At 37.8% G+C, this 16,834-nt stretch overlaps 1 protein-coding gene across 2 annotated transcripts; it reads right to left on the bottom strand.

The window, feature by feature from the left end:
* Window positions 1-3,987: 3,987 nt before the first annotated feature.
* LIN7C (lin-7 homolog C, crumbs cell polarity complex component) lies at window positions 3,988-14,883 on the bottom strand. Of its 2 annotated transcripts, XR_001859395.1 has the most exons (6): window positions 14,611-14,883; window positions 11,769-11,887; window positions 10,594-10,665; window positions 10,038-10,247; window positions 7,878-7,994; window positions 7,458-7,524 (listed from the first exon to the last, which is right to left on the bottom strand). XR_001859395.1 is itself a non-coding variant. In XM_017726378.1 (5 exons), the coding sequence occupies exons 1-5, from the start codon at window positions 14,618-14,620 to the stop codon at window positions 7,369-7,371; spliced, it is 567 nt and encodes a 188-aa protein (XP_017581867.1). In that variant the 5' UTR covers window positions 14,621-14,635; the 3' UTR covers window positions 3,988-7,368. The 2 variants fall into 2 exon arrangements, 1 of the variants encoding a protein (XP_017581867.1); XM_017726378.1 differs by lacking the exon at window positions 7,878-7,994 and having other exon boundaries at window positions 3,988-7,524; window positions 14,611-14,635.
* Window positions 14,884-16,834: the final 1,951 nt, after the last annotated feature.

Genomic DNA, 16,834 nt, shown 5'->3' with positions numbered 1-16,834 from the left:
TCCTGGAAAAGATGGCAGCCCACGGCTTGGGCAGGTGCACTCTTTGCTGGGTTCAGAACTGGCTGGATGGCCAGGCCCAGAAACTGGTGGTGAATGGTGCCACATCCAGCTGGCAGCCAGACACCAGTGGTGTCCCCCAGGGATCAGTGTTGGGGACAGTTCTGTTTAATATCTTTATTGATGATCTGGGTGATGGAATTGAGTCTGCCATTAGCAAACTCACAGATGACACCACGTTGGGTCAGTGTGGATCTGCTGGAGGGCAGGAAGGCCCTGAAGAGGGACCTGGACAGGCTGGATCAATGGGCCAAGGTCAGTGGCATGAGGTTCAACAAGACCAAAGTGCTGGGTCCTGTACTTTGGCCACAATAACCCCCTGTAGCGCTACAGGCTGGGGGCAGAGTGACTGGGAAGTGGCCCAGCAGAAAAGGATCTGAGGGTGCTGGTCAACAGCGACTGAACATGAGCCAGCATGGGCCCAGGTGGCCAAGAAGGCCAATGGCATCTTGGTGTCTATCAGAAATAGTGTGGCCAGCAGGACCGGGACAGCGGTTCTTCCCCTGTACCTTGAGTCCTGTGTCCAGTTTTGGGCCCCTTAATTCAGGAACATGGAGGTGCTGGAGCGGGTCTAGAGGACAACAAAGCTCCTGAAGGGTCTGGAGTGCATGACTTACAAGGAGGGGCTGAGGGAGCTGCAGTTGTTTAGCCTGGAGGAGGCTCAGGGGTGACCTTAATGCTCTTGGCAACTCCCTGAAAGGAGGTTGTAGCCAGCTGAGTGTCAGTCGCTTCTCCCAGGCAACAAGAGGGCACAGTCTTAAGATGTGCATGGGGAGGTTCAGGTTGGACATCAGGAAGAATTTCTTCACAGAAGGGGTGACTGAGCATTGGAATGGGCTGCCCAGGGAGATGGTAGAGTCACCGTGCCTGGAGGTGTTTAAGACTGGACGTGGCACTCAGTGCCATGGTCTGGTTGAGAAGGTGGTGTTTGGTCATAGGTCGGACTCAACCTCAGAGGTCTTTTCAAGCCTAACTGTTTCTGTGATTCTGTAATACTTTCATGAAGCAGCAAGACAAATACGACTTCTTAGGTACTCCATATTTATCATGGAGATGACTGAAAAAAATCATGGCTACTGCAGGCTCTCAGCTTCAGTAAGGTTACAGTCAGGCACCTGCCAAAAAAAGAACAAATTTTAATATACCAAGAGTTTTGCATCTCAAGCTGTTTGCTCATGCTGAGGGACAGCTCAATTTTGTACTTCTTGAAGGAAAAAAAGAAAATTAATTTCCTCAAATAAAATCACACAGAAAACTGCAAAAACACATATTTAATTTTCTTCTACTGTATTTTTTTTCCACTTAACAGAAACATTTATCTTTCTGATGCCAGCCACAAAAACTACAATTTAGCAATAGATTGAGGCCTTCTACAGACAAACTATTTGTTCTGGTTTTGCAAAATACAATAGAATCCCAATTCTTAGAGTATTAGGGGAGGTTGTGGACTGCTCTAAAAACCCTCTATGAGGATTTTGCAGAAAAATCCTCAAATACTCATCAAAATTAATACTTGCTTTAGTTTCATTGTATATCTATTACGTGTGATGATCAATGCCTAAGGTACACAGTGCAGGTCCACAACAATCCAATTTAGCATTCTGCAAAAAGGAAAAAAGTCTAAAAATGCCTGAGCCTCGCATGGCTCTCAATGTCCTTTACGTGTGTATTTTAATTACTCTTTCTGACACTGCTTGGCTGCTCTGACCCTCATTTTCCATATTTTTGTAATGTCAGGGGAAGGCAAAGTAGGCCACTGTATTTCACTGTCATTTACAAGAATGGAAGGTACAACATGCTCAGTAAACAGTGGCCATTTTCAAACCCTAATTCAAACCCAGGACTTCTATAGGCTACTGTAATGCCAGGAATGCAATAAATTACTGACTTTTGCCTTTTACTTACAGCCACTTGAAGTAGGTGGAAGGCCTGATTGACTTATTCCCCTGCTGTTAGCCATCTAGTCTCCTGCGTTGATTAGATTTTATTCAGACAATGCTACTGTACTGCTCAGGAAGAGAAGCAGAGCTACGATTAGATAAGAACCAGGTACAGGTGATTTTACTTACTTTTGGAATTACATGACTCAGTCGTGCATTGTTCAGGAAGATGACTTTTTAAAGGGGTTGAAAGAGAGGTGTTAGGTTGTTTTAATTTTCTCCCCTCTACAGATCTATCTTCTAGAAACCCAGGGAGAAATCAGAAAGAAACATGAAAGAACGTATGTCTGAGTGTCTAAAACAAGTTATGATGGAAAAAAGAATCAGTAACTTCACACAAAACCCTAAGTAACACTTAGAGCCATGTTTGCATTCTATACTACCAAATGAGATCAACCAGACAGGAAAAAAAAATACTCTATTTAAAAAAGTGTGGGAAGGGAGGGGGACATGGCATGGAAGTTTACTCTAGATGGAGAAAACAACTGTTTCGATATCACTGTTTCTCCACAGGGCACAATTTCCACGTAAGGCTTTAAAAGATTGAACACAGACATCCAGCAATATTGGAACATATACATCTTACTCCAGCTTTTGTATTAACACAAGCCATTCTTTAGACAAGATTTATCAATACATCAAATGATACAATTAAACAGATATCAAAGTCATACAAAGATTTGAGGATTGCTCAGTTTGGAATTAATAGATGCACTTTCTTAAGCCTTTCAATGTGTGACAAGGCTTTTTTTTTTTTTTTTTTTGAGGAGTGGGAAAGAAACTATTAGCACGTGTCTGTGCAGACTTATTTTAAACCTTTTGTTACCAATAAAATGCCCAATTTACTCACCCCTACCCCCAAAAATCCCAAAGAACCACACAACAAAAGCCAACAAAGGTGAGGGATACAGAGCTTGTTTTACTTTTCATCATTTTGTCACTCGAAACCTGACGTGCCTCTAAAGCAACAGGAAACAGTAACAAATCAAAACATCAAATTAATTCTAACTTAATTTTGAAGTGCAGTTTTATTGTTTGTTTGTTTTTATTATTAGAACTAGCAATCAATTTTATCCTGAGGCTCACTTCTGAATCTCAGATGTCTTTTGTTGAGTGTGCCATCTTAAACTCTCCAGACTAGGGACAATTTCTCTGTAAAAGTGAACACTGCAACCTAGACTTTGCCCTGAAATCAGGATTTTAGAAGACAAAGAATCACAGAAACTCAAACTGCTTTGTACTCCCGATTTCCCTGTAATTCCAATGTTTACCTACCAACCATGTCTCACCCCTTCCTTGTATCAATTCAATTCCAACTTTGCTTTTTGACTTACTTCAATGTCATAAGACAGGTCATGGAAACTATTTGTTTTTTAAATAAAACTGAAAATGTGTTTTTATTTCCAGTTCAAGTGTTATCAATCATCTACATCAAATATTCACATAATATTTCTGCATGCATTTTCGATTCACAATCCAGCCTACTTAAATTAAAAAAAAAAAATCAACAAAACCCCAACTGATTTTACATTTAAAACTGAAGCATTTTCTCCTATGTTAATCTCAATTCATAACTCCAGAAACATTTTATTAACAACCTTACAAGTTATCATTTGAAGGACTTACAGAAATTCAGTATCTCATTACTTAAGATACTTGATTCAAACAACTAAAAGATAGTATTTGACTCAGAATAATATGCATTGAGTTTATGTAGCTTTCTTCCAAAAAATGCAGGAAGTTCAAACTATTATAGATACCTTATAGCACTCTGTTTTTCTCCGGCAAATCACAAAACACTGGGTAGAAAATGGAAGATTCAAAAGCAACCAGAAGACAAACTAATCACAGATTTAAAGTTTCTCTCTTCGGATGCCCACACACATGCGGGTGTTTACGTTACGCCCTCGAGACTATAAACAGCCAATTAAAGCAGTCTGAAACCTGTACTCAAAATGGAAAGTCAGAAGAAAAACACACAAACACAGTGCATGTGAGACTGAACTTTTATTTTTCTGTTGATAAAACCCAAAGATCCCTCACAGCAGCAGCAGGTGCAGAAGTTACTTGCAGAAATCATACCTCTTCTTAATCTGTTTGTATACCCAAGTATGACAAGTGTGTATGGACTGCATATTAACACAGTACAGGCACTGCTCAGTAGTAACAGAGATCAAGTTTCTTGGAGTATTTTAATCAACCCTGTCCTTATTATGAAAGGGTTCTCATAGTATCAAAGATGATTATCAATTAGTTTTATTATTGATTTTTTTTTACTGCAATTTAAAAACATTTTATCAAATTCTACGTGTACTATTTATATGCCCAGATACACCTCTCCACATTTTGTAGTAGTTGACAAACCATAACCAAATGCTACAATTCACAATGAAAATGCTACGGCATTTAGCAGCTCTTGCTGCACTAAAGTAAATATTTCATCAGAGTAACAAAACACACCTCTTGTTCAGTAATACAAGGGATACGGTTTGTAAAATGATCATTCCTATCTTGTATCCATACCTTTCTGTAATATATATATATATATATATGGCTCTAAAACATATCTCTACTAATTAACAATTAAATTAAAACACATCCACAATTGGTCTAACTTGTGATTTTGGTCTCAATACTTTAAACATTAGCTGTTCCACAAAAATATACAGTTCAACAACATGGTTGTATCAGTAACATGAGGCCTTTTGAAAGAGGCCTATGACATAAAACCAACCATGCAATTCAGTGCTCAGTGTCATCTAACTGATAAATACTTATACTGCATTTTCAAATTACCAGTATCTTCCAAATTTCTCTTTGCAGGCTTACCATGCTTACAAACATGCAGAAAGCAATCACATTTCTCACTTGCCCATAGCAATCACATTTTTTTCTTTTTAAATAGGTCAACTGACAAAGCACAAGCTTCAAGGTGTCATTTTTAGATTACTAACCCTTTCCTTTCTTTCACATATCGCTTCATGTGAAATAAGACTAGGGATTAGCCACATAGCAATAACAGCACTTTTCAGTTTAAGCCTCTAAAAATCAAATTCCTAACAGTCAATTAGCATGTACTCATAGCTGCCATACAAGTGAACTGACACCCAGTAGACAATGAAGCTAATTCTTTAAAAGGTGAAGTTTAAAAAAACTCGACCCAAACCCAAACTACACAAGTACAGCATCAAACCTGGTAGATTCCAAAAAGTGGACCTCTGTCCAGAAATTTTCAAAACGGTACACAAAACCCATGCCACCATCAAGCATACATGAGATAAGACATTAATTGTTTATAGATGGAGATGTCCTTATTTAGCAATGGTGATGTAGTACTTCCATAGTACAAATAAGAATCCCCCAAGTCAGAAGCAGTCTGTAATAAAACCCCATACAAGTTCACATGTCACAGTAACCTGGCATATAAGACTCAGAACATTTTACTCTTATAACAGTAACAATCAGTAATTTCGGTACTAACAATTCCAGAACCAATACATTCAATATGTAAATAAGACTACAATAAAAGATACTAAAAAGACAAGAATAGTATGACAATTAAGATTAATTTCTTTTTAACAACAGAAAGTCAGGGTAACATCTGGAATTCTTTTGCACTGCATTTATATATCTTCTGTTTCTCAATAGAAAAATACATCTAGAGAGTCAATCCACAACTGCATACAGCAATCATGTTTTGCCCTTTAACTGCTTTAAAATTAGTTTAAAATAATGTAAATTACAGGAATGATTGTTGCAAATTTGTAAATGTTGGCTATTACAACATCATTACATGAGAACACCAACTGTAAATTATTTACAGGAGAGGTAATACAATTTCCAGAGTACTGAATTATAATTTAGCAGAAGTGTAAAAACAACATACTCACCAAAAACATTACAAAATCTGGTATCATTATCAGCTACATAGTAGATTGTGATTAGGTTTTGTAGTTGACATAGAATATATTCTTAAGAAAAGTGCCAAAATACTGCTACATAAGAATCTTTTTTTTTTCAAAAATCAGTCAGCAAAACCCCCCGCAGATTCTATGCTAAGTAATGTCAAAAGAAAACAGGAAAAAAAAGGATGCTGATTGTACAATTATGTCTTATTAAATGCCTTTGAAAAATCTGTAAATTCACTTTCTTGCTTAAAAGTCTGACACAAAACTTACTAAAAAAATCAATAGAAATACCACCATATATGCTTTTCCAGGGCATTTTAGGCCATTCTAAACCTACACATTCCTCCTAAACTGTGAAACACAAGGAGACTGAAAACATTCCGAAACTGGCTGAACTGCTGAGGATTGTTGTGATCAGTGGCAAAACATCCTGCTGGATGCCACTCGCTACCAGTGCAGCCCAGGACCTGTACTGTGGTCCATACGCTCGCACGTTTTCATTAACAACCCAAGGGATGGGACAGATCACACTCAGTGAACCATTCAAAGGGACCTCAGCAGGCTGGAGAAATGGGCAAACAAGAGTCCCATAAAGTTCAGGAAAGGAAAGTGCGAAGTCCTACACTGGGGGGAATAACTGCCTCCACCAGTACAGACTGGGGGACTGACCAGCTGCAAAGCAGCCTTGCAGAGAACAATAGCAAGCCATGAGCCACCACATGCCCTCGCAGCAAAGAAGCCCAACAGTCTCCTGGTCTACACTGGAAAGAGCACTGCAAAGAGCACTGCAAAAAGCACTGCCAGCAAGGGAGGGATTCTTTCACTCTGCTCACTCCTCGTGAGCTGCAACTCAAGTACTGGGTGCAGTTTTGGGCTCCCCAGTCCAATACAGAAATGGGCATATGAGAATGAATCCAGTTAAGGGCCACAAAGGTGATTAAGTGATTGGAGCATCTTACAGACAAGGAGAAGTTGAGAGAACTGGGATTGTCTCTCTCGCCTGGAGAAGAGAAGGCTCAGGTGATCTTACCAATCTGTGTAAATGCTTGAAAGGGAGGAGTAAAGGAAGAGCCCAACTCTTTCCAGTAGATCTTGTGACTGGACAAGAGGCAATGGGCGCAAGTGGAAATACCAGAAGCTCTACTTAAACATAGGAATGGATCTCCATAGTGTAAGGGAGAGCAAAACACTAGAACAGACTATCCAGAGATCTTCTGGAGTCTCCATCTTTAGAGATGTTTAAAAACCCAGTTTGTCACACTCCTGAGCAACCTGCTCTAGCAGGCCCTCCTCTGAGCTGGGCAATGGGGGATGGACTAGATATAGTCACTCCAACCTCAATTGTTCCATGATTCTATGAAAAGGACAGGGTCTTATGACAGGCATTGGATCAACTGAGTCACAAAGAAACTATAAAATGTAAAAGGAATATATATTTTCTCTTTAAGTTATTGCATACAGTGTTAATTTTGCTGCCTTCGTTTTGCCGATCTCATTTTTTCAAATCTCGACTCCATTTCTTCAAGGACTTTTGGTGTGTATCGCACAACTAATTTAACCTTTCCTTGAGCTGCCTTCAGCAGTTCTACTGCTTTTTCATGGTGTTCACCTTCAACACTCTGTAAAGTATAAACCATTTAGTATTAGTAAAGACACACTGAAAAGAGTTTTTTTCTCTTTTTTATACAATTCTATATAAACAAATATATTTATGCATTTATTTATATGTACTCTATTTTCAAGACTGCATAAGGACAATGGCACACAATTTCAGGACTTATGTTTCAGCAAACCAAGTGATGTGATGATAAAAATGCTAATTAGCATTAGCAAAAGAAGCGCAAAAATCACTTTATAAAAATAGTGCAAAAATCTTGTTTAGGTTTATGCTGAACAATTAAATTGTGCAATAATAACCTTAGTCAATTATGAAATTACACTTAAAAATAAAAAACCTCAAGAGAATACTTACTTAAAATTTAATATTGGTTTTCTTCTTTTGCATGCATTTTAAATTTAGCAATCACCCTCAATTTGGTTAGTAAGTTGCCACAGACAACTGCAAGATAGCTGCCTTCTTGATGTTACCCTGCATCACAAGGCAAAACAGTGCATACTGGGTACTTGCAATGGAGCAACTAATGTAGTGTGTTGCTTATCTTAGTGCTCCACATGTCTCTCAGTAAACACAAGACATTCAAGTTCATTTCCACTAAATTGATTAAGAATAGCCAACTCAGGAAGACCAGAATAAAAATGCTTTCCCAAAACAACTCTCGGAATTTCTTAGAATTATATTAGATCCATCTAATTACAATTTTTAAGCAATGGTTCTCAAAAACTGTATCCAAATATATATTCTGGGACAGCATATATTTTATCAGCAAAACTTATTTCTCTCAAACTTATTAAACACAATGACGGGACTACTCCAAGCCTACCTCCCACTGGTGCTATTAGAAGCTAGAAGGCAGGTGATGTACCTGTTGATTGGAGGGTTTCCCCGTTACTATAGTTACTCACAGAAAGAAAAACAACAGTTAAAAAAAACCCAAGTTATTTCTCTTCTATCAGACTTAGACAACACATACATTTGAATGTTTCAATTTTTGTTATTCAAGTGGATGTGTAGGCTGTTCTGTTTAAAACTGGTAATAAAAGGTTTGTAGAGTTCTGTTTAATTGTATCAAAACACCTAAAATTCTGGAGTACACTCAAGATCTCCCACCTGAAAAAAATAAACTTGTTTTTCAGTCATATTCCCTGCAGTCTTGGCAGTGGCATTTTTTATTATTACTAAAGTATAAACTACAATCACAAGAAAGTGCCTGTCATGTATTATGATGATAGCATTCCATCTGTAAATATCAGATATCAATGATTTTTCTGAGACTATATTAGTGCTCTTAACAGCAATTCATGCACTCACTGTATTCTTACAACAATTATATATATTTATACATGTGCATGCACACAGAGTCATTGTTAGCTGTACCAACTGCCTGATGATCAGGTTCAGTTTTGGGTGGAGTGGTGGTATTGCTGTCTTTAAGAGAGTCTGCAGGTGAGGAAGGACTCATCTGAAGACAGTTTTGCACCAGTCCTTCAATGCTTCCTAATAACAGAAGGCTAAGGCAAGGACAGTTGCATCACTACAGCTATGATTTCTCTTATGCCTCTTGAAAAGGACAGCTGGACTCCCAGGTAATAGTCAGGAGCCAAGTATGTCAGAGATTTGTGCTAGCCAGGAATTCCTAGAGTACAGATACCCAGTATCTGCACCCAGTCACTATTCCTTTCACATGTCAAAAGCCCCCAGAATCTAGTTTGACCCTCAGTCTTAAAATAAAATTTTGTTTACAGGTGTAATGATGAGAATATTATTTTTAAGCCTGCATAGAGCCTCTCTGGAAATAAAAGCAAGTGTTTGGGAGATATTTACATGCATTTGACTGAAAGCTGTCTCAAGTCAGAGCCTGCCCATAACCTCCTCTTTCCAGCCTCCCTTTGTTTTACTTTTTGTATTGTTAATTCTTCAGAAGAGGATACTAAAAAAAAATCCACATCAGCACTTTAGACATATACTTCCTAAAATACAGTAAAAAGCCCGCTTCTGAAGCTCAGTATAGTTAACTGGAAGGTAAAAAATACCATACAAGGTAACACCGCCTTGTAGTTCCATCTCATTACAGCTTTCATCATGCAGTAGCATTTGTACTGGGAAAAATGAGAATCTGGTCAGCCAAAAGCAACATTTACTACTTACCTTAGATGGTGCAGAAAACTCATTTAGTAAAAATCTGCATCATGAAACTTTGAATGATGAAAAAGGAAGGCAGTTTGTATTTCACAAAATTCTTTGACTACATTTATACAACCCATCAGAATCTGGAATACTGACATAGATAGTACAGTTCCTTTTTGAGACAGATAATCGAAGCATAGTCCTAAAACTCACAATGCACACAACTCTACAGAAACCTGGGCAAATTGGTTTTGTGAGGACAAAAAGGAAGTATTTTGCCAAGATTAGAAGACAACAAGAAGCTTGTGCCATGCGTATTCTCTGTGCCCCCTCAAGTGGAAACAAGTAGTTACTGCTACATAAAGAGAAGAGAAAACCAGTTCCTACCACTCCATTTACAGAAAGCAGCTGGTCTCCACGTTTCAGGCCTCCATGTCTGTCAGCTATACCTCCAGGGATAATTCGAGAGATATAAATTGGAGAATTTTGTTCTTTGCCTCCCATAATGTTGAATCCAAGACCTTCTTCAGTTTTGGGTAGTTCAACCACTCTGGGATGAGAATGACCTTCACTAGCAGCAAATGCAGCTACCGTGGCCTGTGAGAAACAAGATTTTCTCATTTTTAAGAAATTAAATACAGTCCCTTTAGCTAGACACAGTGAGCAGGCTGAAAACGTATTTTATCTCAAAGTACTTAAATGTTAAGACAAATTAGGTTAATTCCCTACATACCAACACTGGCATGAAAAATTCAGAACTCCAAGAATAAAATTAAAAGGGAAGAAATTTAAAAACAACAAGTCTTGTTATATCTTTTAATAACCTGTTAATCTTATCCATTTTATCAGACATATAGATAATATCTTTCTGAATTTGATGTAATCTTCTGCTCCTGAAGTAATGAACTACTGTACTTTATGGAAGTTATAGTTTGGCTTTTACCTTTGCTGTTGCATTAGCTCTAACTTCTGGACTACTGCTGATATCCACAGTTTCATATACGTGTTCATACACCTTTAGAGGCAAAACAGTTTCAGTATGAGTAAAACAGATATTTTTCTGCTTAGGTAATATAACAAAATATCAGGTGCAACTCAAAAATGTGTAAATTAAAGTACACACCTCTAATGTTACTCCCTGATTCACTACAAGAACAGGCAATCTAACATTCTATGAAGAAAAAAATCTCTCAGCATGTTTATTGCTCAGTCTCAACCTAAATCTTCCCTCCTTCCACAGTACTCAGACCTCACCATGACTTTGGAAATGCTTATGGCTAGGCTCGCACAGCTGTCTCGAGGCATGATGACTATTTTCTCTTGCTTGATTCAAGCTGGAACTCTTCAATACAGATGCATGCAAAAACACTTAAGCGCAGCTCTTCAAGGCTCCGCTGAGAACCCATCCCTTCCCGCAAACTCCCAAATTTTCCTTCAACTTTAGCAACTAATTGAATATCTTAAGAAGAAAATAGGATTGAAAACACAGAGACAATAAGAATACTAATGCTAAGGAGGTACTTGCACTGAAGGCAAACACACATCTTCTCATCTCCCTGCCAACCATTTGTACTTGCTAAGCAGTAAGTACACTGTCCTCAGTAGGATGAAAACATTAAGATTACACCTGTGTCTACAAACAGATTTTTTTTTAATCATTCCAGCTGTTATCATCAGTATTAACATCAGCAACAGCAATAGAAAGGCATATCCAATCACCTGAAAGTCTCCAAAAGAATACCTGGAATGAAGATGAGGTGGTGCAAGGCTCTACCTAAAGATGGCATGGATTTGGCTTAAAAATAACACAGGCAATTGGTACTTGGTCTATTCTTACATACCAACTGGGTAACATCCTGTTAGCTGCCAGTAAGGACAGGCTCTCCAAATAACCTTTAAGAAGTGATCAGCTACTAAGTCATTATTTTATACACCTATGCTGTCTCAAATTATTTTCTTTTGAAATTACTTAAAAATAAGGTTTGTTCTATTAAGCTCTGTCAATTTAATACGGCTTTACGAAGTTCAAAATCAGCTTACTGCACTGAGCACAAAAAGAAAAAAGTAAATCATACTGGTCTTTAACTGAAGGTAACTGCTTACATCAAGTTAACTTACCTCTCTTACAGCATTACAGAATTCACTTTGAAGGACCCTTTGCAATGCCTGTAGCTTTTGTGGTGGCACTTCTCCACTTCTCTGTAATTTTTCCAGCAATTCAATTGCTCTGCAGATGTCTACAAAAAACAAAAAACAAAAAAAAAAAAAAAAAAAAAGCACTAGTAATGAGGAATGCCTGAGGAATCTCAAGGTATGTTTGGGAGTTGTTTTTTTTTTTAAATTAAGGATGGAGCAGTCTGTGTGCGTGCACTTGCACACACTTTAAAACTACGCTTTAAATTTTGTTACCATAAACTATGTATTTACAAAATGCTACAATAAAACACTGTACTTCCAGCCTGTTATAAATCAACCATAGCAACCCAACCCTGTAACATATCTGGAGCTATCACTGCCATATGCATATTGCAAAGACAATCTGATTTTTCTGCAAAGGACCAAAATATTGGTATGTGTATTAAAATATTGGTAGTGTATACTTCATAATTCATCTACTCTTTGGATGGCATTTTGTTAACACCTGCTATAATATTATCAAATATGCTGTCTAACATTCGCTTCTATGTTCAAAAATTAGTTCAATCAGGTATACTCAATACTTCCCATAGAAGACAGCTGAGAACTATCTGGCCTATTTTTTTCCCTCCTCAAGTGCTTATAAAACCAACAGAACTCCTTTTGATATTCTCAGCTGAGAGACAATATCTCCATAGTCTAGAATCCTGAACTTCAAACCTTGAAATTTGTTCCTAAGAGTTCACATTGTCCATTTTCTCATAAATGCTGCTTTGTGAAACTGAACTCCACAAAGGATTTGATTCCAGACCAGTATGACTCAAGACCAGCATCAAATGCAATGTGACATTCTTTTGGCAGCGCCAGACGAGTAGAATATATTCACATCCCTCACTTGTATTTCCAAACTGTTACATTAGTGATTATTTTGAAACACATGAGTTCTTGAACAGAACTAGAACAGTCTCTCAGAAAAGCAGATAGGAAGGATTACTTTCATTATCACAAAGATAAAAAAGCAGTGATTAATCTACTATATAAAATAATGAACAGATTATTTTAGAACAGGATGAGGTCTGGGACACTGCTATGTCCCAAATGCATTACTTCCTTTTTTCTCTAATTAACCTCTAGGTACTCGTTTTTCATGTGAACGCACATCTACTCAATGGTATCACATCAGCACAGAGGACGTGCATTAGCCACGAACTTCTTCTAAAATATGAGTGTAAAAAGAGAGCACTTATAAAACAGGATGAAAAGGCAGTGGGGTGTGCATGTTCTGAAATTACAGTGAAGTGCACCAGCAAGACAGCCCACGGCGATGTTCTGTCCACTCACGTGAATTATCAGACACATCTTACAAACTACTAGATCAAGACCAGGTTGTGCAGTTGATTAAACAAGGTATACCTTAACCACACAGACTCTTCATCCATGGACTGGAAACAAATCCTTAATGGAAAAACACTCAAGCACTACAGCCATAAGGCTCAAATGATTTCTGAAGATAGTTAACGATTCTGTGTGCCATAAGAACTTGGTGTTTTCTGGCAAGCATTTCCAAGATTTACAAGCATCAGTTATCTAAAGCAAAGCAATATCAAAATCTAAATTATCTACTAATAATCTCATGTTCTACAGAGAACACATTTTACACATGCATACATATTTGCTATCTGTATAATTACAAAATAAAAAACCATGCTTTTAAAGCTTTTTATTTCCAAATACATACTCTGTATTTCATTTAAAATCCAAAACAGTAGGTGAAATTAAAGACATTCTAGATGATGAAAAATCACCAACATTCCTAGTAACCCTTGCGTTCAGCAACAGCAGTACAAATTATCTTAATTCATGAAGTAGCCCACTGATCAGCTTGAAGTAGTATGATCAAATGGCAATCACAGCACTTCCAATCCTACAACACTCCACATAATACTGAGAAATGTCTAGCAAGTATATGAATTACAACACTGCTATCATTTAAATACTTGCAGATGTTTGCAGACAAATGATTATTACATGCACATAAAGACTACAGTTCCTCGCAGCCATTCTTGAGCCTATGATCCATGAACTATGTTAAGATGTAAGGTGTACAAACTTGTTATCAGTTTGACTAGGATACTGCAAGCAATTTTAAATGGTGACAGCAACCTACTGATACAAGGAGTAGCTGTAGAAATGAAGACTCCAGAACTCTATGTGATAATTTATCTTTTTTGACCTTCATGTTTTGTCATTAAATTAGATATGCTTCCTACCTGTATCTCTTAACAGACAAATCATTTAATGACATAGCACTTTTCACCCTAAGGTAAAATTGGTTTGTTTGGAAACCAGCTGTGTCTTTTATTAACTACAGACTAAGAACACAGAATTAGCTTTTCAAAAAGTTATGAGGATACACTGAACTGGATTCATTTTAGACTAAACTAAAGCAAAGGACACACTTGAATAAAAAAAGGGCTTTTAGATCAAAGGACCAAACTATTGCTAGAAAGTACAAACCCAGAGCAGTCAGACACAGCATGGAAGTTAGATCCTCAGAACTCAATAAATCTTTTATCACACCACACTTCCTATTCAGGTAGATACAGACAACAGATCCCATCAGCAGGGCACTTTGTTCCCGGCAGTTATTTCATTGCATGTTATTGAGAGGATCACATTATACCAGTGTGGAAGTGCAATTGAGCAGAACTTTCTTCTACTGAACTGCATTAGGCACCATAAGTCAAAAGCTGGATATTTAATCTATCCCAGCAATATTGCTTTAGGAAAAAGAGCTTTGCTGGGAATAACTGGCAAAACACACCTTCTTTCATTTTTCAAGAAAAGCTTGTTGACTGCTGTGTTGATCTAATTTGCTTCCTCCTGAATTATTAGTTGGAATATGATCAGCTGAAAGATGTCTTCCTCACAATATAAGCATTATATCTTAGCCAATTGTTCAGCACCAGAGACCAAAATGAATACTATAGAAGTATTCCAATGATGGATTTCAACAAGGATTGATGTAGACGTAACTCCAGAGGTGGACAATTAAAAAAACTGAAACCATAAAACTAACTGTAAAAAGGAATCCATATGTAATGGAAAAATTGCTTTTCTTTTCACCTTTTCTTCCTTTTTATACCGATTGCCTGTTCTTCACAAATAATTTTTTGTGATCATGGATACTAGATTGAAATCCTGAAAAAGAGAAACATTTAAACTAAAAGAATGTGGGGAGAAAAAGCCAGCAAGATGCTACCAGTCCAAGCATGCGTGAGCAAAACACAGAAAGAGAAAAAACACAGCATCCTCATAGATACTCCCAATTAACCACCTCCACTGCTTAGGTTCAAGTATTCTAGATTCCTAAGCTGTATGGAGAGTTATCACATGTCACCACTAAACTGTAAGAATAAGTGAAATGTTAACAGTTGTTTCATTCCTGCCCTCTAGTGAATTTGGGTGGTGGTGTTTGCAATGCAGCTTGGAAGAGAAAACAAGAATTTTCAATTGCCCTGGTGGTAAGCATAAGGTAACGATTTTAGATCAGCTCATTTTCTACACTATTCTCTCTTTTCTTATGCTATATGCCAACAACATTAGTAACATTCAGTTTCAAGCTGATTATGACTCATCATCAGGTTATGTGCAGTCAACCCCACACAATTAATAGTTTCTTATTTCTGTAAATAAGGCTCTTGCTTTTGTAGGCCCATTATAAGGTGCTCTCTTTTTCTTCTTTTCTTAAAAAGACCAATATGCCTGAAGACCAAATAACTCCTTTGTTTCATTGATCCCTAAGTAACTCTGCAGATTTGTTTGTTTTCATGGACAGAGCATAGTGGTAGGGTAATGAGGTGAAGAAGGATAGGACCTGAGTTTTAAGTCAGCAGACCTTCCAAGCGCAACTAATCCACTGCTGCAGCAGCTGCCCTAATTAACAAGCTTTGGAGTAGAGGGAGTAGATGACCTGCAGAGTGTAAAGCAAAGACCTTATATAACTCACTATTTACAGGCCAACTCACACATTTCAAGTGGTTCACTTGTAGAATGGGAAGCAAGGCTAGCAAAAAAAGAAAAACTGAGTTCTTCAGGAGGTAACACGATAGTACCAGAAAAATAAAGTCAGTATGTACAGTGTTATACACCTACAGAAATACATCTAGCACCATGGTGGTCCTAGTGGGAATGGTAGTGGGAAAAGTCAGATCATTCAATCACCTATGCTTGACCTAGTTGTTTTCCTTTTCAAAAACATGATTTCTAATTATCAATAATCATTTCCTATGTAAATTTCATTTTCCCTACTGTTCTAAATACATACCAATAAACCAATCATCTATATTGTTTATAAAAGCACACGTGGACCTTACACAGTATCAAATAATCACATTGAAGGAAATTTGTAATTGTTTCTTAAAAACTGGGGATGTCACAAATATACTACAGAAAAATACCCGACTATGTTGTATATTTTATCTATTTTGCTCTTGATTTCAGTCATACACTGCATGTATTAACAATACAAATTAAGCCTGCATACTGGAAAAATGGTGTGAAAACCAACATGAGAGGGTAATAGAGGACAATCATGAACAAGTGTAGAGGGACTCCTGCATGTGTCAGCTATCATCTATAAAAACAAGTAAATTATTATTCTTAATACACAGCTGAGCAGACTGAATTTAGAATTCGAAGAATTCTACTGTGTTCAAGATGAAGTTTTCCCATGAGAGAAACAGAAACCAAGAGTTGGCAGGTTAAGTAAGAGCTGGCAGAAGCGCTGACAGCAGTGAAGGCAGAGCAGACACAGCTACAGAAGGCCTCAAGCGAGTGCACCCATGTAAACTCAGCGGCAAACTGAAACGCGAAAATAGCCTCCGGGGGCTGTATAAAGCAAAGCCGAAGAGCTCGGTCCCACCGACATGCTTGAAGAGCCAGAAGCGACGGAAACTCGCTCAAATCAGGTCAGCTGTTCAAATCAGCTGCGGCTGCGCACGACGGAGAGGAGCGGCTCAGCTCCTGCGCCAAGCCGGGAGAGCGGC

Source organism: Corvus brachyrhynchos, unplaced genomic scaffold (genome assembly GCF_000691975.1).
Source record: "Corvus brachyrhynchos isolate BGI_N302 unplaced genomic scaffold, ASM69197v1 scaffold281, whole genome shotgun sequence".
Taxonomy (NCBI): Eukaryota; Metazoa; Chordata; class Aves; order Passeriformes; family Corvidae; genus Corvus; species Corvus brachyrhynchos.
Note: the sequence above shows the minus strand (reverse complement) of the source record. Positions and strands in the feature narration are given on the sequence as shown.

Bases quoted from the DNA above. Each gene is read 5' to 3' on its own strand.
- LIN7C (XM_017726378.1), bottom strand. The intron at 10,248-10,593 runs GTAAAAGCCAAA...TGTTTCTCACAG, and splicing joins GAGCTAATGCAACAGCAAAG to GCCACGGTAGCTGCATTTGC. The intron at 7,525-10,037 runs GTAGGAACTGGT...TATACTTTACAG, and splicing joins TGCTTTCTGTAAATGGAGTG to AGTGTTGAAGGTGAACACCA.